The sequence below is a fragment of the Drosophila kikkawai genome, chromosome 2L (genome assembly GCF_030179895.1).
Source record: "Drosophila kikkawai strain 14028-0561.14 chromosome 2L, DkikHiC1v2, whole genome shotgun sequence".
Lineage (NCBI taxonomy): Eukaryota > Metazoa > Arthropoda > Insecta > Diptera > Drosophilidae > Drosophila > Drosophila kikkawai.
In genome coordinates this window covers 33,073,783-33,100,631 of record NC_091728.1, presented here as the reverse complement: position 1 = coordinate 33,100,631, position 26,849 = coordinate 33,073,783, and the positions used below count along the sequence as shown (strand labels likewise).

The 26,849-nt window shown below is 36.1% G+C and overlaps 1 protein-coding gene across 1 annotated transcript in view; it reads left to right on the top strand.

Annotated features, from left to right (window-relative positions):
• The window catches only part of LOC108081518 (sarcoplasmic calcium-binding protein, alpha chain), a 137,984-nt gene that overhangs the window by 37,730 nt on the left and 73,405 nt on the right, over positions 1-26,849 (top strand). Inside the window, exon 3 of the mRNA XM_041777452.2 lies at positions 22,380-22,546. Within this exon, the coding sequence (XP_041633386.1) occupies positions 22,380-22,546 (167 nt within the window). The remainder of the gene's footprint in view (positions 1-22,379; positions 22,547-26,849) is intronic.

Below are 26,849 nucleotides of genomic sequence, written 5' to 3'. Positions count from 1 at the left end.
TATACGAACCAAAAAGACCCACTTCTTTAACAAAGATTTACACGAAACACAGGACAAATTAGATATATATTTATCTGTACAAATAAAGTATATATCATTATATACCATATCCAATCCAATCGTTTTTTGTTTAACAGCGTTTTATAATATATTTAAGATTTTTTAATTTTGTGTGTGCACTCCACTGCGGACAAATTGAAAGTGCATAAATATGAGTACGCTGTTGTCAATCTATTTTTGGAAAGTCCCATTAGAAATTCAGACCATATTGCTTGGTAAATTTTGGACAATTAGCTGATAATAAAACGGGGTTTTGCTTGAATAGCTTAAAATCAATTTTTTTTATTTTTGGCCTATGGCTGCGACCACTGTGGAATGTCGATCGAAGCAAAACTGTAGGAATGGGAGAAATTTAAAGACCACCGTGTCGTATGAGTCACAACTAGCAATTCGGGCTTTGGCGTCGTTTTTCTCAAAACCACTTTTTTGAAGTCGGTAGTCGCGTTTTCTCGAAAACTATCGCACCGATCGACTTCTGCTTTTGCACACTTCTTTTAGACATGTTTTTGTTGTGGTTGAACCAAGTTTTTTTTAATCTTTAATTACAACTCATTTTATAAGCCAAAATATGCACAAAATTTACGTAAAAAATGACACTTTTTATGAAAAGCGGTACAAAAAATTCAATTTTTAATTAAACAAATAGTCTCTCGTTCAAAGACAAGTCAGACACATTTTGATTTTTTGATTTCAGCTAAAAATTTACGGAGATATAATGCCTACCGCAAGGACACAATTTTTTGTGGGGTTAAGTTCAAACCTGCCTTAACGGCTCATTTTATAATATTTTTTGTTCAAATTTGTACACAATTTAGTTCAAACCATATTAATGTAGGATAATGAAATTTGTAAAAATGTCGTAAGACCGTTTAAAAAAATTCAAGAAAATATACCTTCTTTTGTGCTTCAAAACCCGCAGCTTCAAGCATGCCCAATAAACTAGTTGGTATTTTCCTGTATATTCTTGACACAAAATGGCCCCAATGACTGTTCTTGTAAAACTTTTTGTTTTATTCCCACATGTGGCACAGCCGATCGATCAGCTGTAATCCGATGTGAGATGCCGATACTGCTCTGTCAGAACACGAGTTTCTCTTTTATATTCAATTGAGAGCAATACATTATATCTGCTAAAAGACAAAGAAGGTAGACACTTTAAACAAATTCCAATTGTAAGGTGAGAGGATGTATGTATGTGGCAAAAAGTGTTTTATGTTTGGAAGAACTACAAGGTTTAACTAAAAATGAGAGTGAAGGCGAATATTATTTAAGTATCTATATGTTTAAAAAACAAGCAGAAGTGTATATACCCTTGCAATTTACAAATAGATAATTAAGAATAAATCCAAAACTAACAAGAGATATAGAAGTAGTGTAATAACCCGGGTGACGGAACCTTTGTCGGTAAACAGGGTAAACAAAATGCAATTAATGGATTAGCTGTCAAAATTAGAGTGGTTTAGATAATAAAAATGCACTTAATTAGGGGGAGATATCAATCTGTCATAAGAGGGGGCAATAAAGATGGAATAAATTAGGGTCAGTGCATGTAAAAGGACACTTGAGATCAAGTGTTCAAGGGTTCCCACAGGGATATGTATACGAGTGCGAATGCAACGGAGCGATCCCGGTAGCGATCCCAGAGCGATGCACGTGCACCGACGCACAGTAGCGCCTCTCGAACAAAAGCCGTAACAAAAATCGAAAAAGTCGTTGTCGCAAAAACGATTTTAACCATACTTATTCGACAGGAAATTTCCCATGGATTCAGAATCTGCAGTAATTTTCGAATTTTTTTTGTAGAAGATATGAGCATTCAAAGTTGAACTTTGTTTCCACTTTTGCATCATAAGAATAAAAAGGAGAAATTGGTTGACTTTCAGGTAATATTACACAAAAAATATATTACCTATCGCCATGATATTTTTTTTAATAATAGACACATTCATAAACTGTAACCCAATCCGAAAAAAAGGGGAATTGGGTTAGGGTTTGCACAGGTAAATCGCTACCTGCCAGGTGTTCATTTTTTGCACTTTTTTCTGGCTAAAGTAGTCTATATCTTTTTTGGATGGGCTGAGCCACTATACACACTATAACTACGACCTTTGTGGATCTATTCTGGACCAAAATCAACTTACATCTGCTGCGTCCCCGGAAATGCAACAGCATAAACCAAAACTACTCAAGGTTAAATATACCAAAATACCGACACAATTACAAACCAAAAAATATACTAACTGTAGCGCGTGGCGGTTACACTTTGAATTAAAAATAAATATTTTTTTCAGTTTTCAAATTATTTTTATTTGAGCAAATACATAAAAATAAAGATAAAAACTTAAATAAAAAATATTTTTTAAAAATTCTTTTCATTGAAAAAAACCTATTTTTCATTTTGATACCCTATAAAAAAGGGAATTAGTGGGCGTGGCACATTTTCCAACAAATATGTAAATTTTACAACAATTGGCTGTCAAATGGCGTTTAAATTATTTTATTATCTTATTTGGTTCAAAAGTTATGATTTTTACAAACGTAAAATGGGAAAAGGCGCTACTGTGCCACGACCCCTCACTTAGAGGCAATTGAAAAAGGGCGCACTGCGGCGATCCTGCTCCGACCGGAATGATCCTGAGCATCACGTGTACGTTCACCCACGATCCTCGTTTGAAAAAGGGACGGGGTGGGTCCTCGCTTGAAAAAAGGTCGGGGTGTAAGTGAAGAAGGGCGCCAGACGTGTACGTTCACCCACGATCCTCGCTTGAAAAAGGGACGGGGTGTAAGTGAACAAGGGCGCCAGAGTCGAAACATGTTCCCACCCACGACTCTGGACTGTGATTTTCCCTGTGAGATACCTCACTTGAAAAAGGTCACTTGTTTTCCCACTAGATCGAGTGCGTGCAACAACCTGCTCAAGTATCTTACCAAAGTAGGGATGGGGTGGAAGGACACACTTGTGACGGTTTCTCAACGAAGTTGGATCACACTTCAAAAAAGGATGGAAAGGTTGGGAATGGACATCAAGTGTTTGTCCCACATTTTTGTATTTGTTTGTTGATCTTTTTGTGAGTCTACGAAAAGACTAGTTGTGACTTAAGAATCACTTCTAGTTTGTGTCTCAACCGCCTCCGTCACCGCCACCGCAACCGCAAAATTTCAACGTAAGATAAAAAATAGTGCAAAGTGTAAAAAAGTTTGTAAAAATATAATTTACCAAATACACGCAAACGAAAAAAAAAAAACCATAAAAAATTAATTACAAAAAACCAAAAGCTTTAAAAACAATCAAAAACAAATCAAAATAAAAATGTACGCCAACAACAACAACAACATCATCAACAACAACATGAATGCAATTTATTGCAACTCCTGCCAGCGGTACCTACCCCTATCCACTCAATGGCACAACCATGTGCGGACGGAGCAACACAAATATTTTTCTACCCGACCCCTGGATGGGAGTGTAAAGCAAATCATCGATGGATACAAGGGACGGATCCTTCAGTATATGTTTTTAAATGAGGGAGCAGCTCTTAGGATTCCTGTTGAATTCCTAAATGAAGCTGGCCAAGCGCTGCTCCCTCATATCGAAAGAGTGCTATCGTTCCACACAGCTTAAAAAATAAATTTTGAACTGTTTGCAGAATACATGTTAATTAAAGAACATGAAACACAAGTGGAAATGAAATCGTTTCAGAGTAAGATGACTCTGCTTACGATTGGCTCAAATTTATAATTCCCACACTGAAGCCATTATTACGAAAATGGGTGAGTTCCAAGAGAAGGACAGTGGATGGACCCTAACACGCATAGTTAGGGTCGAGTTGAACATGATGCAATGTGTTCCTCTCAAGGTATCTGAGTATTTCGATCTCCCTCCCTCTCTTAAAAAACGCAGAGCATGCATCAATGTGCAGAACAGAGATGTTTTCTGCTTCAAGTGGGCAATAGTCTCAGCACTTAACCCCTTAAAAGAGAAAGGAGAAAGGTGCAATGCCTATGGTGTGGATATTAAATCACCAATTATCCACACCAATAATATAAATATTGATTTTACTGGGTTGACGTTCCCGATGAAAATAAAGAGCATAGACAATTTCGTGCTCCAAAACCCTCACATAAGTGTAAATGTGTTTGGGTATGATGAGGAGAAGGACACCGTATATGGCCCACTATATTCAAATGGAACGGAGAAGAAGAACCACGTTTATTTGCTTTTCCTCGATGGACCAACCCCCGAGAATTATGGCCATTACATGTGGATTAAAAATATGTCCGGGTAAGAAAAAACATAAATAAATCAAAAAAATATATAAAAAAAAATAAATTTTTATGGCAATCCACTCATACATGTACATACATTTTTGTTTTACAGACTTCTATCATCACAATTGGGAAAAAGCGGTGATAAAGCGTTGGTTCTGCAACAAGTGCCTCTCATACTCAACAAATGAGGCCAGAGCTCAGCGCCATGCAGAAAGATGCACCAGCATTGTGAGCGAAGCACCCAAGGAAGGAGATGTCATAAAATTCGACCATATTAACCGCCAGCTGGAGGTACCCTTTGATGTGTATGCCGACTTCGAGTGTAGTGAGAAGACGCAAGTGAGAAGACGCAAATAGTAAATAAGCATATTCCGATTGCCTTCGCGTATTATATTAAGTGTTCATTTGACCCTGCCTTAGATAAATTTGTTACAAAGGCAGGGTCAAATGTCGGGCGCACTTTTGTAGATAGTTTAATTTGTCTGCTATTTACGAGAAGTATATGAATTATATAGTGCCCCTTCAAATGACTGCACAGGATGATTTTGATTTTGATGAGGCCCTTAACTGCCACATATGTAAGGGAGTTTTAGAAAATGATAGAGTGAGAGATCACTGTCATTTTACAGGTCAATTTCGAGGGGCTGCACATAGCGAGTGTAACCTAAAGTATAAGACAGGAGATTTCATACCTATTTTCTTTCACAATATGTCTAAATACGATGCTCATTTATTTGTGAAAGAACTCGGGGAGATTGAGGGTGAAATTAAAATAATCCCCTTGAATAAGGAGGTATATATTTCAATTTCAAAATATATTCCTATAGGAAAAAATAAATTAGAAATTAGATTTTTAGATACCATTCGTTTCATGCCCTCTAGCCTAGACACCCTTGCAGGAACTTTAAATGAAGGGGATTTCAAAGTTCTTCGAAATCAATTTCCAAATAGCACTGATTTTAGTTTGCTTCGTAGGAAAGGTGTATTTCCCTATGGATATTTAGATTCTGAGCGCAAGCTGATGGAAACTTGTCTCCCACCAAGGAGTAAATTTTTCAGCAAATTAACAGACTCAGAATGTTCTGAAGCTGATTATCTCCATGCAGCTCAGGTTTGGTCGCACTTCAAGTGTAAAACACTTAGAGATTATCTAGAGCTATATTTGAAGACAGACGTTTTGTTGCTGACAGATGTCTTTCAGAATTTTAGGGCTATCTGTAAAGGTATCTACGAACTCGATCCTGCCCATTATTATACAACTCCGGGCTTCTCATGGAATGCGATGTTGAAGACTACCAAAATATCCCTCGAGTTAATATCGGATATAGACATGATTTTATTTATTCAAAGTGGAGTTCGGGGGGGTTTAGTTCAAAGTAGTCATCGATATACAAAAGCGAACCACAAATACCTCAAAGATTTCGATCCAACTAAGGAATCGGAATATTTGATGTATGTGGACGCGAACAATTTATATAGATGGGCAATGTCTGAACCACTCCCCTATGGCGATTTTAAATGGTTGGAACCTTCAAAAATAGAATCATTTAATATTAATTCTATTTTTGAAAGTAGTGAGTATGGATACATTCTAGAGGTCGACTTGAAGTACCCATATGCACTTCACGACTAACACAATGACCTGCCTTTCTGTCCCGCAAATAGACGTCCTTCAAAAAATTCCAAGACTGCAAAGTTAATAGCGGATCTTTGTGATAAAAATAAATACATTATTAACTATAAAACTTTTCATAAAAGCTTACTTAATAGATTGGAACTTGAAAAGATTCACAGTATCCTTCGATTCAAGCAAAAACCTTGGCTTAAAGAATATATTGACATTAACACTGCACACAGGACTAGGGCTAACAGAAAGGTGGGCGTCTGAGATTATGTGCTAGGGACCTAATAGCAAGATCAAATTTTCACAGTGCAACTAAGTTTACTGAAAACATGTACGCAATTCAAATGAATAGGTTGCGTAACGTTTGTGATAAGCCCACATATCTAGGAAAATGTATGATTTCCACTACTCTTATATGAAACCAAAATTTCAAGATGCACTGAAATTAAACTATATGGATACAGATTCATTTATCTATTCCATTAAGACAGAGGATTTATATAAGGACATTCGAGATGATATTCAAATAAAATATTGATACATCTGAATACCCTGATGAATTGGCTAGGCAATATGATTTTCCACAGTGTAACAAGAAGCGCTTAGGGTACTTAAAGTGTGAGCTGCATGGCAGGCCAATGACAGAGTTTGTGGGTCTAAGGTCTAAGATGTACGCCTTTACAGCGTCAAGTGTAGCGAGCCCGAAAAATGTGTAAAAAAAAAAATAAGGGCGTGAAGCGAAGTGCCTTGGAGAAAATTACATTCGGGAATTATAAAAATTGTTTGTTCACAGGACAACAAGAAAGTAATATATTTGTTTCGGTCTAGGGGGTATGAAAAAAATACATACAAAATTTCAAAAATAACATTAGATAATAAGGATGATAAGAGGCTAATATGTGAAGACGGAATTGCCACAAAAGCGATAGGACACTATTCGACAAGAGAAGGGGAACTTATGGGGTGTATCTCAACTCTAGCAGACAAAGCACGGGGGTTAAATAATGAAACTCTTGCGATAATGAGTGAAAGAAAGAGAGAAGACTTAAAAAGAAAGTTGGAGGAAACAAACAGTGCGCTCGACGAATATGAACGAGATTGCATTATATTAAAATAGCTAAACTAGAAAATCCAGAATTTGTGATATAAAATATAAATTCAAATTTGTAAATAAAACATTGTATTTGAGTTTTAAATTAAAAAAAATTTATTCAAAATGTTTAGATCTAAGATTAAAATAAATAAATAAAATATAATGTATAATGTAAAGTTGAAATTTAAAAAAAAATAATAATAATAATAATAATAATAAATAAAAATTAAAAAAATAAAATTTTTTTAAATGTGTTGTATGTGTATGTTTATTTTATTACAAAATTTCAGATGTATTTATCCAGCTGTCGTCACTTTTCGGGAAGCCCAACCAACGTACGAGTGCTCTTTTGCCTTGTCTTTTAAGTACCTTTTCAACTAGATATGTGTTGGGAAATCGGGGTTTTTTCAGATCTTCCTTATAGAATCCCCCTTTTACGGGATTTCCATTCAAGTCCTTTAATAGGTATGTTACCGGATAAGTGTTTTGAATTTTGTATATTGTAAAAATTTCAATATTCGAATTCGGAGTAAATGATTTTTCAAAAACTCCCTTATATTTAGAAATTCGTACATTGTCACCAATTTTCAGTTTGCTACCTGCAAACATTTTGATATTATTGTACACCGTTTGCAAGATATGCCTCTCATTGTCGGCGGTTAAGTAAACGGGAGCCATTTTTATAGTCCTGTGAACTTTATTGTTGTAAAAGTTAATTAAGGCTTGATACATATCGATCCATTTATAGGTCCCATTGTAAGAAAACTCCTTCCACATTAGTTCTTTTAATGTCCTGTTGAATCGTTCCACAATGGAAGCCTTTAGAGTACTAAATGTCGAATAATGATTTATTTCATATCGATTCATCAACGACTTAAATTGTATGTTCAAAAACTCTTTCCCATTATCTGTTTGTAGATGCTTGGGTACTCCATACCCAGAGTTGAAAATTTTTTCCATTGCTTCAGAAACATGTGAAGCAGTCTTAGACTTAAGTGCTTCGCCAAAGGCGAGCTTTGAGAAGGTGTCTATAACTGTAAGAAGGTAGCGATATCCCTTATTCGTGGGAGAGTACTTTTGCATATCCACCAAGTCAGCCTGCCATAACCAATTTATTCCCTTTGTAATAACTCTCCGACGTAGAAAATGTTTTCGTGCAGGAGCATGTAATTCATTAATAATACCCCGTCGACTCATTTTCACACAAGTTACTTAGAATATCCTTTTTTTTTCAATAATACTTGAAATAACAACCTCAAGTCTGTCTAAACGATCCTCAATATCGGTGGCCCTCACATCAGGAATACTAATAATTAACTCCTCTTGATGTGACATTAGCGATGCTCTTATATCGAGTATAGCCTTGTCAACATATTCTTTAATGACTAAGTCCGAATTCTCTTTTGGAAAGTCTCCATTTTTTAAGCGCCTTCGCTGAATATTAAAGTTTCCATCCGTATCTATGAAGAGTCCTGTCCCAGTTTTTTCATATCGTTTTAAATTAGTGTTCTGCTTGTCATGTAAAAAACGTCCAAACTTGTCAACGGACATTATGATTATAATCTTATTTGTTAATGCTTCATAATTATATACTTAATTAGAATATAATTTTAGCCTCTCTTAGTTCCTCAATTATCGATGTAATCTCATTATTGTGGTTTTGATTGCCTGCTGATTCCGATGCTATTAAGAGCTGAAGTCGTTCCACTAATTCGTTTGGATCATCCCAGTAGATTAACTTAGGCTTATTCATCTCAAGTGTCATGAAACCAGACCCACTTATTATTTCTTTCTTCCCTTTGGGTGTAGATTCGGCGACAGGTACCTTAGCTAAAAGTGGTTTAATAATTTTCGAATATTTCAATGCTCTCGTTCCTTTCACTTGTCCATTTGGTTGAAAATTTCTTCGATATACATTTGTTTTTATTAATATTTCCAGGTCATCTGCATTATAATTATTGTGGAGGTGGTGACATATTAAAGAATATAATCCGCTTGTGAGTCGCCAGTTTTGACCATCATCAAATTCAATTATATTATTGGTTACATTTATTTTGTTATTTCCCAACATTAATTGACCAGCTTCATTTTTGTATGGTCCATATGTCTTATCCAAAATTCGTTCTCGTGCCAGTTCACTAACATTAAAATTTTTCGGGCTCTCTTCAAACCAGGGATTGCAAATAAGAGTTATGAGTAAAATAAAAGTTACTACCAAAAAATTGAGCTGGAAAGATAAAAAATTTAGGTATCCCATAATTTTTTAAGGAGAGTTCAAAAATAAAATAAACTTTTATAACCAATTTTTATTTTTTAATTGCGCTTTAACTCTTATTTTTAAATTTTAATAAAAAAGTTGTAGAATAATTATTATTTTTCAATTTCTATATAAAAATTGAGTTATAACAATTATTTGCAATTTTTAAAATAATAATTGAAAATTAAAATTATTCTCCAATTTTTTATTTTAAAAATTGAAAATAACAGTTACGTGTCAATTTTTATTTTAAAAATTGAAAATAAAAATTGAATCGCAATAACTTTCCAACGGAGCGGTATATCTTAAAGATTTATATATGTAATTAATCTACGCTTCAATACCTTTCGTTTGATGTATATATTGTGGTTATTGCTTATGCATAAAAATATGCATATACGTACTGCTTATTACATTCCCCAAACAAACAAGGATACTAAAATACCTTTTACAAATGGAAAGTCCAAAATGCAGATAACAAAAATATATATAATAAATTGTCACCTTTATATTTAAATATTATTACCTGTAGCTGGGTAATTATCTCAGTATTCACGTTTGTTTGTGAAACGGTGAATTTTTTATTATATGCACTTATGTTCATGTACATATTTGTGTACATGCAATAACCACAATATATACATCAAACGAAAGGTATTGAAGCGTAGAATCATTATATATGCCAATCTTTAAGATATACCGCTCCGTTGGAAAGTTATTGCGATTCAATTTTTATTTTCAATTTTTAAAATAAAAATTGGAAAATAATTATTATTTTCAATTTTTAAAATAAAAAATTGGAGAATAATTTTAATTTTCAATTATTATTTTAAAAATTGAAAATAATTGTTATAACTCAATTTTTATATAGAAATTGAAAAATAATAATTATTCTACAACTTTTTTATAAAACTTGAATAATAAGAATTAATTTCCTATTTTTTCTATATAATTGTAAAATAACTCTTACTGTTACGATCCCTGCTTCAAACAGAGGTTGAGTTGCTATCAATGGAGATGAATTGGGGGAGGATTGCCTTGATAATACACTTGGTGCGTGGAGAGACGTTTGGCTTGATATTGCAGGTGATTTATTTAAGTGGTGATCGGGTGGTGAGAATGAAAAATCATCGTCTATAGCGGGTTGGGAGTAAAATTGATCATCCTCATCATCATCATCATCTCCATTATCATTGTGAGTATTCTCATAATCATCTTCTTCAGCACTTTTCAACCTCCAATCCGATAGATTGCATTCATCTTCTTCAGCATTTGAATTTTTGGTAGGCGCAGTATAAAATGTAAGTTTCCTCTTTTTCATATGCGAAGTTTTATTTTCAATCTCCACCTTAGTTTTATCATATTGGTTCTCTTTGTGTTTATTGTACTCAATTTTTTTGGTATGATTGACAAGTTCATTTAGCGGTTCAGTTATGGGCTTAAATGTTTCTTCCAAACCCATAGTATTCTGACTTTTAAATCGTTTTAGCTCTGAAAATTTTTTTTTTAAGCATTTCGAGTTTTATCCTATTGTGATAAAATATTTTGGTTCATTGTGATGAAATTTTAGAATGTTTCAATCGAAAGAACAATACTGGTTATTTCTGTCTTGGAGTTCGGTATGCACTGAGAAATAATTAATTATGATAATATATACCTGATCCGATGACCCGACCTGATAATCAGCTCTGACCTATTTATCAGGTCTGATAAACCGACCTGGTATCAGTTCTGATCTGTTTATCAGGTCTGATAAACCGACCTGGTATCAGGTCCGATCTGTTTATCAGGTCTGATAAACCGACCTGGTATCAGCTCTGATCTGTTTATGAGGTCTGATAAGCCGACCTGGTAATCAGACCTGATCTGTTTATCAGGTCTGATAAACCGACCTGATAATCAGACCTGATCTGTTTATCAGGTCTGATAAACCGACCTGATAATCAGACCTGATCTGTTTATCAGGTCTGATAAACCGACCTGATATACCGACCTGATAATCAGACCTGATCTGTTTATCAGGTCTGATAAACCGACCTGATAATCGGACCTGGTAACAGCTCTGATCTGTTTATCAGGTCTGTTTTCATTTTTTAACTGAAATATAAAGGTTGCAAAATAAATTTCCCAAGTCCCGTTTCCCAATAAAAAATGTGTATTTTTTTTTAAATATTTTTTTATTTATTTTTGTTTTAATTTTTAATCTGAAATATAAAAGCTGAAAAAGAATTTTCCCAAGTTCCTTTTCCCAATAAAAAATGTGTAATTTTTTTTTAAATATTTTTTTAAATTTTTTGTTTTCATTTTTAATCTGAAATATAAAGGCTGAAATAGAAATTTCCGAAGTCCCTTTTCCCAATAAAAAATTTGTAATTTTTATTTTGATATTTTTATTTATTTATTTAATTTCTATAATTACATTTCCATTCTCCAGCTTTAGAAGGGAATACATCCCTGAAGAAAACTCCTGAATTAACTCATCACTAAACTGCGAGTACCTATCCGGGAGGAATACAATATTTGTGACCAGTTTGAGCATAATATTGGTGCCGAACTTCCCCGTCACCCGCTTGGCCGAAAATATATTAAAGGCCATATGATTCGGCAGCTTGTGAAACCTTAGTTTCCATTTTACGTTGCAGGCGTTGAAGGCCTGCATCAGAGGGTCTTCCTCAATATCCCTCAAAAGGGCATCGATGTCCTCCTGCGTGACCCCAGGGGGAAGGTTGGAGGCGGTTGAGTTGGAGCTGGATGAGGCGGATGAGTTGCCGGAGTTGCCGGTGGTGTTGGTGGTGGAGCTGGTAGAGCTGGTGGTGGTGAACTGGTTCATGTTGATGATGTTGTTGTTCTGGTGATGCTGGAGTTTCTGCTGATGCTGGTGGCTGCTCGTCAGCTTGCTGGTCGCTGAATGATATTTTTCCTAGACGAGGTCCCTGAACTTACACCCGCCAAGGAGCATATTTCTCCTCCCACTGCTATCCACTTGTACTATGGTATTCGATCTCAAGGGATAGAACATCTAGCTTTGTAAAAGGTCAAATTGTCCACTTCATGTGAAGTGGTTACGAAGGGTATGGGAAGAATTACAGTCTAGCAAAAATTTAAGGCTGCAAGTTACCAAAACTATCAAAGTAGTACGAGTCTGATCCTTTCTTATAATACGCCACCCAATGCGTTCCTTCTGATGATGAGTCTGCTAAATTTATTATTCCACACTCGGAATAATGTGGTACTTTGGCTATCTCATCTCTTATATAAACCCCCCGAAAATGTGAAATATTTTTAAAGGCAAACTTCAATATATCAAAATTGGAAAGTGCTCTCTTGGGTAGATCATTTAATAGTTTTTTTGATTGCATTTTTGTTTTTGAAAATGATATACCATAGCCTTTCTTGTATGGTTCTATGTACAAGCCTTTACCCAACGATACAGATTCCATTTTTCTGTTATGTCTCTGGTTTTCCTTAAGTTGTGCCTTTGCCATCTGTGCATTGTTAATTGATTTTACAATTGCAGCGCTACCTGACGCTAAACTACCCACAACGCTAAGGGCTGTTAAAATAGGTACCAATGGTAAAAAACCACCAACTTTGGGAACTGCTATTTCCCGTGGAATTACAACATTTTTCTTACATCCCATTGATTTTGATACTGCACTGCGTGCCACTTTAACAGCATTCAATATGTCGAGTGGCTTATTCTTTCGCAATTCGATGGTTGCCTGTTTGATAATTGATGCAAGAGATTTGAATGAAGTACTTATCTCTAAAACATGCGTTTATTAAGACAAAATAAAAAAGTCATAGTAAAAAACATTGAAAGTGGTGGTGATGGTGAGAGTAAACATCAGCGTCACAGCTCACTGCTGCCAAACACAATTAGAGGTCTGATAGTGGTCCGTCCAATAGTGGAAAAACTAATGTGATGATTAGCTTAATCGAGGACCCAAACGGTCTTAAATTTGAAAATATTTACGTGTATTCAAAGAGTTTATACCAACCGAAATATGAGTATTTGGAAAAACTTGTAAAACCAATACGAGGAATGGGATATTATACATTTTCAGCAAATGACAGCGTTTTTTCACCAGAGGAAGCTAAAAACAATTCCATCATGGTGTTTAATGACGTAGCGTGTGAAAAGCAAACTGCTATTCGCAATTATTTTTGTATGGGGCGACATAGAAATATTGATTCAATCTATTTATGTCAAACGTATACACATATTCCAAAACATTTAATACGAGATAATGCAAATTTTATTATAATGTTTAAGCAGGACGATATGAACCTTCGTCACATATATCGAGATCATGTTCATTTTGATATGAATTTTTAAACATTCATGGAAATTTCACGAAAGTGTTGGGACGATAAATTTGGATTTCTTGTAATCTCTAAAGACGATGATATGAAAGCTGGACGATATAGAAAAGGATTCGACCAATTTATTATACTTAAATAAATAATGATGATAATATAAATATAATAATATTATTGGGAATAAAGTCAGTTCAGACTCAAGCATCGTAATGACTACATCATTGACAATAGCTCTAAATGGCAATACATCTGTACTTAGCGAGAATTTTTTCCCACAAATTGAGCTAAAACGTAATTATGAATGTGCTCTAATTGATTTTTATACATTCAATTCTATACCGAATGTTGATAAGGGGAACAACCTATTTCATATTGGGAATAAAGTCATTGAAATACCAATTGGTTCATATGAGTTTGATGATATTTCAAAATATATTATTAATAAGCTCAAGGAGTATGAGCTTCAAGACAGTATAAAAATAGAGTGTAATATCAACACTTTACAAGTTCAAGTTATTACTAAAAATGAGACCGTATATTTTAATCATGAACGATCAATTGGTCGTTTATTTGGATTTAATAAACGAAAATTAAGACCACATGAGAAAGAAGTTTACATCTCGGATAATCCCGTCAATATTTTAAAAATAAATTCTGTTAGATTGGAATGCAGCATTATAAGCCGGTCATATGTAGGGAATAAATCAAATCATGTGCTTCATGAATTTGGAATCAATGTCCCCCCTGGATATAAAATGAACATAACACCACGAAATTTGATTTATTTGCCTGTGAACACCAGAGAAATAAGCACACTAGAAATACGGATAACTGATCAGGACGGAGATTTAGTTAATTTGCGTGGAGAAACTGTATCAATCCGTCTCCACTTACGACCGACAGAATGATTATTTACAATAAAAGGGGTACTCATCGATCCTTTGATAACATTATCAAATCTAAAGCTGAAGTGAAAGCACCATCATCTTCACATCAACGCCCGGCCCTCACATTAAAAAATAAATTGATTTTGAAATCGTTGGGATTTAATATTAAATAAAGTTTATCAACTAATATTCAAATGAATGAGATCTTTTATGTCCAGGAAAAGCCTGCTAACGATGAATCTATTATTAAAAAAGAGTTTCATTCATATTATCCATATCAGCAGAACTTCAAAGCAAATGATGAAGTACGGATCAGTTTGCAAAACCAAGATTTGTATGTCCTTCCATGTGAAAGTTTTCTCCATTTTGAAGGAACGCTTAGCAAAATTATTGACTCAAATACAGGAACGACTAGTACAAATGGCGTTAGCGGTTTGCTCAAAAATAATTGCATGGCCTATTTTCTGGATGAAATAAGATATGAGTTGAATGGTTGTGAATTGGATAGGACACGTTTTACTGGAATAACAACGACTATTAAGAACTTTCTCTCAGTCGGCCAACAGGAAGGAGCGGCTTATCGCAATGCAGGGTGGAGTGGCGGGGACAATATCCCTTCTGGAGGACATTTCAGTTTTTCTGTACCTTTAAAAATGTTGATGGGGTTCGCTGAAGACTATAAGAAAGTCGTCTTAAACTGTAAACATGAGCTCGTTCTGTTACTTACGAAAAACCCTGATGATATGTTTGTGAAAAATGTTGATGGAAAAATACATAATATTGCTATAAATAGTATAAGTTGGAAGATCCCCCACATCGTTCCAAGTGACAGTGCTAAAATTAAAATGTTTAATGTAGTAAAGAGTGGAGCTAGCCTCCCACTCGCATTCCTGAGTTGGGATTGTTATATAAATCCGACATTGGTTCAGGGAACACATCATATATGGAATGTTAAGATGTCAGCAAATAGAGAACGTCCACGTTTTGCTGTTATTGCATTTACATTGAATGGAGAACTAATTACAAACAATTTGAGAAATGCAAAGGTACATATATCTTAATTCTGAAGTATATCCCAATGAGGATTTGAATGTTAAATATAACCAAGGCATATTGCCTTCTCATCCATGATCGACTAGTTGAATACTCACCATTAACTGGATTGGTTCAACGTATCGTGTAACAATTTGGAAAGAATTACTTCATATAAATTTTTGAATTCATTGCAAGTAGACGCACACGGATCCATCAAAATGCTAACACTAGAAAACAAAGACATCATCTCAACCAGTAATTTCATTCAACAACTTGTAATAAAAATAAATAATTTCACGAAAATGTTTAAACATCAAATTTTCCCCGAACATGAACAATATCTGGAGGAGTCGCTCAAATATTTTTATAAAAAGATGGCTGATACACCGCTGGTTTCCAATATTCATGGACAACATTTCACATCTTGTTGTTGGGCACACGACAATGTCGAGAATGGAGTTGATACATGTGCTTGCCATTTCTTTAATGTACGCTCACAAAAATCATTAAAAATTATGAAAATGTATGTTAATTTAGAACAATTGCTTCTGATCATTATACTTGAAAAATAAAATTATATTTACATAAAAATAAATAGACAGAATTTTTTTAATGATGGAAATGGGATATGGGATATTTCTTTTGAAGCCTTTACTTTTCAGATTCAGATGACTTCGGATTTGAGTTTTGGGTGGATGGGGGTTTCACATTGCACAGACTGTTGAGAAACCGTTACAAGTGCATCCTTCACCCATCCAGATTTTGGTGAGCTAATTGAATATTTTCTCACACAAATTCGAGGTGGAGTGGGTGAAGGAAAATCAGACTCTGTCCTTTTTTGGTAAAGTCTCGTGGGTGAGCGCTCTCCATATGAATGTACTTTGATTTTTCCGTTATGAGGCCTTCTTCAATTGCATTCGCATCCCTTTTTAAGTTTAAGGGTCGTGGGTGAACGTACATGTGTGAGTCAGGATCATTCCGTGCGAAGCAGGATCGCCGCCGTGCGCCCTTCAGTGGTAAAACAAGTGACCTTTTTCAAGTGACGTATCTCACAGGGAAAATCAGTCTAGAGTCGTGGGTGAGAACATGTTTCGACTCTCTGAACGTACACGTCTGGCGCCCTTCTTCACTTACACCCTGTCCCTTTTTTCAAGCGAGGACCCACCCCGTCCCTTTTTCCAACGAGGATCGTGGGTGAACGTACACGGGATGCTCAGGATCACTCCGGTCGGAGCAGGATCGCTGCCGTGCTCCCTTTTTCATTTGCCTTAAGTGAGTGAACGTACACGTGATGCTCAGGATCATTCCGGTCGGAGCAGGATCGCCGCAGTGCGCCCTTTTTAATTGCCTCACCCTCTAAGTGAGGGGTCGTCGGTGCACGTGCATCGCTCCGGGATCGCTACAGGGATCGCTCCGTTGCACTCGCACCTTTTACATGCACTGACCCTAATTTATTCCATCTTTCTTGCCCCCTCTCATGACAGATTGATATCTCCCCCTAATTAAGTGCATTTTTATTATCTAAGCCACTCTAATTTTGACAGCTAATCCATTAATTGCATTTTTATTACCCTTTTTACCGACATCAAAGGTCCCGTCACCCGGGTTATTACACTACTTATAGATATAAAAACAAGAAAGGAAGCTAACTTCGGCACGCCGAAGTTTGTATACCCTTGCAGATATTATTTTATAATATTTTACCTATACTTATTATGTTTACAGTTTGACAGTTACAGTTTTGCATTCCCAGCTTTACATTTTCTCAACATCTACCGATTGGTTTATATGGCAGCTATATGATATAGTCGTCCGATTTTCATAAAATTAAAACCGAAGTTCTGAAATAATGTAAAATGGCCAAATCTCAAAAATGCAAAAATGTTGAAAAACAGCCAAGTTATAAATTTTTTTTTTTTAATTTATCGAAAATTTGTATGGCAGCTATATGATATAGTCGTCCGATCCGGCCCGTTACGACATATTTAGCAGTGGGAGCATATAGAAGACTATATCCAAAGTTTCATTCAAATAGCTTTAAAACTGAGGGACTAGTTTGCGTAGAAACGGACAGACGGACATGGCTAGATCGACTCGGCTGTTGATGCTGATCAGGAATATATATACTCTATAGGGTCTGAAAGGTCTCCTTCACTGCGTTGCAAACTTCTGACTGAAATTATAATACCCTGCAAGGGCATAAAAATCAGAAATAATAGAAAATGTTCATATCTCAGATTATATGAAAATATTAATAAAAACCCAAAATTATCGTTTTTTTTATTACTTTTCCAATTGTTCCTACGAAAGCTGTGTGCTATAATCGTCTTAGAAACGGAAAGACGGACATGGCTAGATCAACTCCTTCCTTCATCGCTTTCGTTCAGAAACGCTACAGCAAACTCTGATCAGGCCATCGCCGATCTCTTTGCCGAGTTTTTCAAAACTACGTATTGTTCCTCGAATAGCTCAGATCAGACTTACTCTTTTGATTTGCCCAAGTCGAACCTAATTTTCAGTCCCATTTTAACCGAAAGCTCCCTTAGTTCGGATCTTCATCGTGTAAAACCAGTTTACTCACCGGGTCCCGATGGAATACCAGGCTGCGTGCTCAAGTATTGTGCCGGAGCTCTGTGCAATCCCCTTTTGAAATTGTTTACCTTATCTTTAGAAACCTCAGAATTTCCCCTTATTTGGAAGGAATCATTTATCATTCCTCTCCACAAAAAAGGTAGCAAATCGGACGCCAGCAACTATAGAGGAATCTCTAAGTTGTCGGCAATTCCAAAACTTTTCGAGAATGTAATTACTCCCCACTTGCAGCATTTATGCAGATCCGTAATTTCACCATGTCAGCATGGTTTTATGAGGCGAAGATCGACCACTACAAATCTTCTGGAACTCACCTCTTTCGTTATTAGAGGTTTCCAACGTAACTTTCAAACCGACGTGATTTACACAGACTTCAGTAAAGCCTTTGACTCGGTTAATCACTCTCTTCTTGTAAGGAAGCTTGACTTAATCGGGTTTCCTGTCGATCTACTTAAATGGATTTTGAGCTATTTGAGTGACAGAACTCAAAAGGTTCTGTTTAAAAATGCTCTATCCAAATTCCTCAGAGTCACTTCTGGCGTCCCGCAGGGTAGCCACCTCGGCCCGCTGCTATTTACATTGTTTATCAATGACCTCCCGCTGGTTCTAACGAATTCTAGAGTACTTATGTACGCTGATGACGTTAAGCTATGCTTGCAGTATAAGGACAGCTCTTGCCAGTCAGACCTGCAATCGGATCTTAATAACTTTCAAGCATGGTGTCGTGCTAATTTATTACATCTCAACAGCTCTAAATGCAAGCTGATGACATTTTCACGTGTCACTCCCCAGTTTGCCACTTATATGCTAAATGATTGTGCTCTTGAAAGAATATCTCTTGTTGATGATTTAGGCGTTCGCTTAGACCCTAAACTTTCGTTCTCTGAACATATTTCGTGCACGGTTAATAAGGCCAGAGGCATGCTAGGTTTTATTAAGAGGTGGTCGAAGGAATTCGATTCCCCTTATATAACGAAGACCCTTTTTACTTCGTTAGTTCGCCCTATATTGGAGTATGGTTCATGCGTCTGGAGTCCTCAATTCGGAATCCATATTAACCGTATTGAATCTGTACAAAAGAACTTTTTACTTTTCGCCCTCCGTGGCCTACCTTGGGATGCTGATGAGAGGCTACCGTCCTATACAAGTAGACTCCTATTAATTAACTTACCCTCCCTAGCTAACCGTAGAACAATGCTTGGTGTCGTATTCCTTCATAACCTTATAAATGGTGTGGTTGAGAGCCCCTTTCTTTTAGGGCAGCTTAACTTCCACGTTCCCCGACTAACATCTAGAACCCTTATCCCTTTAGTAGTAAATCACTGTAGGCGGGAGTTTGAAGTACATGAACCCTTTAGGGTTTTATGTACGGATTACAACCGCCTCTCTGATATTATAATTCGTAGCGATAACCCTTCTATATTAAAAACCTTAATACTTGTAGAGTTAGCTCGTAGTGTAGCACCGTAGTCTAATTCTGCATGCGTTTCTTTTTATTTTACCTATTTATTTATTCTTGCATGACTTGTAGTAGTTATCTCGTAGAGTAGCACTTATTTTGCATGCGTTTTTCTTTTTATTTTTTTTTTTTTCTTTTTTATTTTTTATATTTTGTTTATTTATTAAATTATGGTTATGGTTATATATTTTTATTATTAGATCATTATTTTGCATGTGTTTTTATTTATTTATATATTTATAGTTTATTATATTATCTCCTAATGTTTCCTCGTACATTTCGTCTGTCCTTCTAACGCGTCTATCTAGTTCGCGATTCGTGCCGTACGTCACACGGCTGCGCCCCTCGGTCGGTTGGGCGGGAGGTGGAAGCGGGACCCCGCGCGAAAAAAAAAGAAAAAAAAAACAAAAAAAAAAAACTCGGCTTGTGATGTTTGTACAATTTTCGTCAAGGAGTTAATTGCTCGCAGCTGCCACCAGTAATTTATTGATAAGATTGCGACCAAATGCTGACCAGCTACCTAAACAAACTCTAGAAACTCGCAACACCCGGATCACTCAGGTCCGAGCACACATGTCTTATTTCGGGCCATAAACAGAATCCCGGGATCGGTCACGTATTTCACACCAGTTGCATGCAGACTTCTCAGGAATTAGTTATCTAAGTAGTTCATATGGCTGTATCCAGCTAATTATGTTTTAATAGGATAAACCCATATATCTAATAAATGTAACCCAAAGGTAGACCTAAGAAAATATCCTTTGACCCAAGAACATGTATATACTTATACATATATTCAATAAAATCAGTACGAAAAGATTTCTTGACGATTCAATTCTCTGCAGCCCAATTTGTACTGAACTTATTGCGGCGACTATTGCCACTGGTACTGTTCTTAAGGCACGCAAAAAAAAAAACCATTTTCAGCATTAGGATTTCAGTTGAATCCGCACAATGCTGGTCAAGAAGGGTGCGTCGCAAACTTCTGCTATATTTTCTTACATTTTCGTAGTGAATGGCCAATATTTTTAAAGTTCGGCTGATGTAACGTCCTTTTAGTATAGCGATAAGTCGGTACTAACAAAACAAAAGAAATCACTCTCTTTCCTTTCGACCGGCTGCTTCCTCTACGAATGTTTAAGCGGCTCTCGCAAATAACAAAACATAAGCCAGAAAGCTTGTGAAATAACAGACGTCTTAAATAAAATGAACACAAGAAGATGTTCGAATTTATGGGAACCTTAAATTAAAAAGGACTGAAGGCAGACCAAACTGTTGATAAAAGAAGATAAATGTTTCTAGGAACATTTTTTGCAACGGCTGTCTACTTAAATGTAGATATAGTCCAAGTAAACAGAAATTATATTGTGTAAACTCCCAGGCTTTTATTTTTAAATTACAGCATCGGATTGATTATATTATGCCTTTGCAGGGAATTATACTTTAAGTCAAAAGTTTGCAAATTAGTTAATTAGACATTTCCGACTCCATAAAGTATTCATATTCTTGATCAGCATTAAATCTAAAATTTTAAGTAATATAAAATAGTAAATATGGAAAAGATTTCAATTAAATGCGAGAGCGCGCCATAGATTCATTAAAAGACCTTAGGGCCTCTAAAAACATTCTCGCATTAGACCTCTGGGCCGTTCACACATAATAAGACCTCATGGCCTATAAAACTTTAAAATTATATAATTATTTTATTTTATTTAATTAATATTTATATTATTTTTATACCCTTGCAGGGTATTATAATTTCAGTCAGAAGATTGCAACGCAGTGAAGGAAACCTTTCCGACCCTATAAAGTATATATATCCTTGATCAGCAGTTTTAAAGCTTAATCTTAATGAAACTTTGCATATAGTCTTCTATATGCCGGACGACTATATCATATAGCTGCCATACAAATGTTCGATAAATATTTATAAAAAAAAATTATAATTTGGCTGTTTTTCAAAATTTTTGCATCATTTTGTTTTTAATTCTAAATAAAATAATAAATAAAAAAATATTTTTATCTACTCTTATGAGATATGAGATATGAGCTTCCTTTAATATTTCAGAGTTTTGGTATAAATTTTATGAAAATCGGACAACTATATCATTAGCTGCCATATGAACGATCAGTAAATGTAGAGAAAATGTAAAGCTGGGAATGTAAAACTGTAACTGTCAAACTGTAAAATTGTTTTGTGTGCGTTTTCAGCATTTTATTTATGCTATGTATAAATATATTTATATGTAAGAGATGGGGGGCCAGCTTTGTCGGCCATTGTCGCTTCCTTTTCTTTTAACGCAGCGCAGCGACTCGCAATGAATTCTGTAGTTCGTCCGTTCTCTCTGCTAGTCTCGCTCGAACTGACTTGCCCTTTCCTTTTTTCTACATTTCTCGTTCTTCTCTACTCGTCATTGCGCCACACTCAGTGGGGAATACTATCTTACTCCCCACCACGCTCTGTCTTAATAAGTTATCTTTCTATTCTGTAGTTGTTACTTTTATTACTCTTCATTTATTTCCATATTCGATACACTTGCAGACTTACAAATAGTAATTACATCTAACATTTCAAAGTAATCTCCGACATATATATACATATATATAAATATTTTATATATATATATTTTTATTATTATTTAACCAAAATGACTCGATTCTTAATGGTCCAATTCCACTCTGCAAGGGTATACAAACTTCGGCGTGCCGAAGTTAGCTTCCTTTCTTGTTAATTAATATTTTGCTTATTGTAATTTATGATTATTTTTATATATTTATAGATATTGACAACAATGGATTTTTGGACCAAAATGACTTCCTCTGCATGGCAGTAAGAGCATGCGTAGTTGAAGGAAAAGGAGATTGCAGCACATCTCGACTAGATGAATATAAAAAACTTATGAAGAATTTGTGGGAAGAAATTTCGGCAATTGCTGATGACGATAAGGTATTATAAATTGCAAATTTTTATGTTGCCCTGATTACACAGCTTGACAGCTTTTTGAAACCAATTCGCTGAACTCAAATACGTTTGGTTTTGGTACTTTTAATGTGTTGTAATTTGAATACGTTTTATTTTTTTCTAATCAATCGCTATGGCATCTTAAATAACTGCTATAACATGACTTTATGTAGCCTTGAGGTCTTTTCTCTTGAATTTATATCGATATTTTTCCATATATTTCGGACATTTGACATTATTTCAAAGTTCCATACAGTGTTTAAAAAATTTGAAAAACTGATGTTGGAGTTCTTTATAATATGTAGTTACAGCACCCCAAAAGTACCTTAAAACTGAATATTTTAGCACTTTTAATAATCTCATTCTCGAATTAAAATGGGCTCGGAACATTTTTTTTGAAAAGACATACATGTAGAGTATTTATTATTAAAAGTATGTTTAGTTATATTATTATTAACAATGATAGACAATGATGTTTAATTGCGAATAACTGCGACGACTTATTTTACGACTTTTTGCTGCAACTTCTCACGATCGACGACTTCAAGTGTGACCAACTTCCTTCTAACGCTGCTACCTCTTGTCGCTTTTCGTTCTGTGGTGTTTTTGGGTTCCACAAACTCTGGCCACACTGCAAGTGTGTGCCTGCCGCTAACCAGTGTTACCACTCTTTACATACATATAAGCTACAGTTGGCCTCAATAACAAACAAATTTCAATTTCTTAGTTGTCTTGGTTCAAAAACTACAGGATACGCAACACGTCATTTAAAAAAATTATTTGTAATGTTTTTTTAGCACTTGTTTATAAGCTCGTATTTTTCACAATGTATTTTTTTTTTTATTTTTAATTTATATTTTTTTATAGTTTTGACTTTCATAGCGAACGGTCATGTTATTGTTTTGCGCTCCGAGCATTTTTTTGTTGTTTTGCATTTAAAACCACCGGGGTCCAGATCTAATTTGTTAAAATACAATTCGTAACTTTGCCGTTTAGCTACTCGAGTGCATGTGCATGTGGCTTTTAGTGCTTTAATTAATATTTACATTTTTATTAATCACTTGATTTTTTTGCGTTTTCTTGTCCCCTTTCGTGCTGTCCCGTTTTAGTTGCTATTAGCTGCACTCAAGCGATTCTAAGCTTTCATCTGTTCTCTGCTCTCTCACGTCTACTTTCCCGCTCTCTTCTTTTATTTTCGGGACCGCTTATCTGTGCACCGTGGTTGAAGGTTCGTGAAAATGGTGTCAAATTTTGTTTGTGATATTAAAGGCTACAAAAAAGAGGTTTTGGCAGATCAGCCTAGCCTTTACTGCTGGCTTTGAGGTGAGAAGGAAATGTTATCCTTTATGCGGCAAACCAGAAGTGGATTCAGTGAACTTAGGGTCAATTTTCGCAAAGCGAATGACCTGTTCACAGCACTGGATGCTCAATTTAATGGCATGAAGCTGTTAAGTGAGTCGCCAAAGCGCAAAAAATCGGCTTCTGGTCGGCTGCAACTGGGCGATTTGGTTTGAGGCACTCTCCCTCGGTACAGCCCCCGACACCGACACCAACTCCAATGGTGTTGAGATCGGGAACGGCTAAAGATTCGGCATTCGAAGGTGCCGGGGCAGTAATGGCAGAAGCTCCGCCAGTTTTATCAGTTGAGTCCGCTGCGGTGTCTCAATCTCTGAGGGAAAAGAAAGGGTTGGACCACTAGCTGATGTCGCTAATGCTGCGTTACCAAAGACCCTCACCGCTATTCCACCATTAAAAACAATATTTGTTTCTCGGCTTGCCCCTGATCTCGCATCGGAAGATGTACTAGCTCATATACTGAGCAAAAAACAAGCCAAAAATCTGAAAGTGGAAAAATTCAATTGCTCATACCCCAGAGACATCTCATCTTTCAAGACAAGTGTCTCCCTCGATCTTTTTGACACAATTTGTTCTGGTGACTTCTGGCCCGAGCACTCTGTAGTCAATGAGTACGAGGTAAAAATAAAAAAAAAAAAACGACCTACAAGGCCGGCACAAACCACATCGACCGCGGGTGTCACGGCAGTGCCAAAAACTAAATATCTCCCTTCTACTTTCCTATCAGAATACTAGAGGCTTACGCAGCAAGCTCTCTAAATTGTATTCTGATAGTTTTTCGTTTGCATCCCAGGTGATTGTGTTTACCGAAACCTGGTTAAAGCCGGAGATTCTCAGCTCCGAAATTTTTCCGGGTAAGTACACAACTTATAGATTGGATCGTCTTTCCCAGCGAGGTGGTGGAGTTTTAATTGCCGTTGACTCCACCCTTATTTCCGAACTGGTGCAACTGGACGATCTCACAGGTATTGAATTTATCTGTGTAAAACTATCATTTCCAGGTAGTTTTATCTTTATAACCTGTTCTGACGTTCCTCCATCTGCTGAAGAGCCTATTTATTGGAAAAACCCTTTAGGCAATTCAGGCCGTTTCCAACATGCTTTCAGATAGAGACCAATTAGTAACTCTAGGTGACTTCAATATACCTGGAGCTCGTTGGTCATCAGATGGTACGTCCAATGTTCTCTACAGTGCGGCACAGCATGACCTCATAGATGGCTTGCTTGACATTTCTTTGTCCCAAGTTAACCATGTCTTAAATTCTTTAAATCTCTTACTAGATCTGTGTTTCGTCTCCGATCCTGTAGGTGTAAACTTAACAAGAGTTGATCCATTGACGCTTCCTGAAGACCCTTACCATCCTACTTTCAAAGTGACCATCGATTTGGGGGACTGTCGTAAAGACCAAACCTGATCTGAGTCGCTCAGCTCCTAAAGGCTAGATATCTTAATTTCTGAATTTAATTGGTCTGAACTTTACATGGCGTCCGCCGTGGATATTTTTTACAGTGCCATAAATGCGTTCTTTGCATCGTGTGTTCCGTTAATCTATCTGTCGGTGTCTAGTAAACCACCTTGTTTCACTAAAGAGCTGACACGCCTAAAAAACATGAAGTCTAGGTTTTATAATCGTTATAAACGTACCGGTTCTCCTACTGTTCATTCAAGTTATCATATTGCTCGGTCGAATTTCACCGTGCTAAACGCACAGTGTTATAAAAGTTATTTAACTCGCTGTAGGGTTCAGTTCACGAAGGACCCTAAACAGTTTTATAACATAGTTAACACCAATCGAAAACCCAATCTATATCCTTCCTCGCTTTCTTTTAATAACACTACAGCAAACTCTGACCAGGCCATCGCCGATCTCATTGCCGACTTTTTTAATTCAATTATTCTTCTTCTTCTTGCTTAGATCAGACTTACTCTTTTGATTTGCCCAGATCGAACATAATTTTCAGTTCGCTCCCTTAGTTCGGATCTTCATCGTGTAAAACCAGTTTACTCACCGGGTCCCGATGGAATACTAGGCTGCGTGCTCAGGTATTGTGCTGGAGCTCTGGGCAATCCCCTTCTGAAATTGTTTACCTTATCTTTATATACCTCAGAATTTCCCCTTATTTGGAAGAAATCATTTATCGTTCCTCTCAACAAAAAAGATAGCAAATCGGACGCCAGAAACTATAGAGGAATGTGTAAGTTGTCGGAAATTCCAAAACTTTTCGAGAATGTAATTACTCCTCACTTGCAGCATTTATGCAGATCCGTAATTTCACCATGTCAGCATGGTTTTATGAGGCGAAGATCGACCACTACAAATCTCCTGGAACTCACCTCTTTCGTTATTAGAGGTTTCCAACGTAACTTTCAAACCGACGTGATTTACACATACTTCAGTAAAGCCTTTAACTCGGTTCATCACTCTCTTCTTGTAAGGAAGCTTTACGTAATCGGCAGGAAGTCGATCTTCATAAATGGATTTTGAGTTATTTGAGTGACAGAACTCAAAAGGTTTTGTTTAAAAATGTTCTATCCAAATTCCTCAGAGTCACTTCCGGCATCCCACAAGGTAGCCAATGACCTCCCGCTGGTTCTAACGAACTCTAGAGTACTTATGTACGCTCATGACGTTAAACTATGCTTGCAGTATAAGGACAGCTCTTGCCAGTCAGACCTACAATCGGATCTTAATAACTTTCAAGCATGGTGTCGTGCTAATTTATTACATCTCAATAGCTCTAAATTCAAGCTGATGACATTTTCACGTGTCACACCCCATATTTGCCACTTATATGCTAAATGATTGCGCTTTTGAAAGAATATCTCTTGTTGATGATTTAGGCGTTCGCTTAGACCCTAAACTTTCGTTTTCTGAACATATTTCGTGTATGGTTAATAAAGCCGGAGTCATGCTCGGTTTTATTAAGAGGT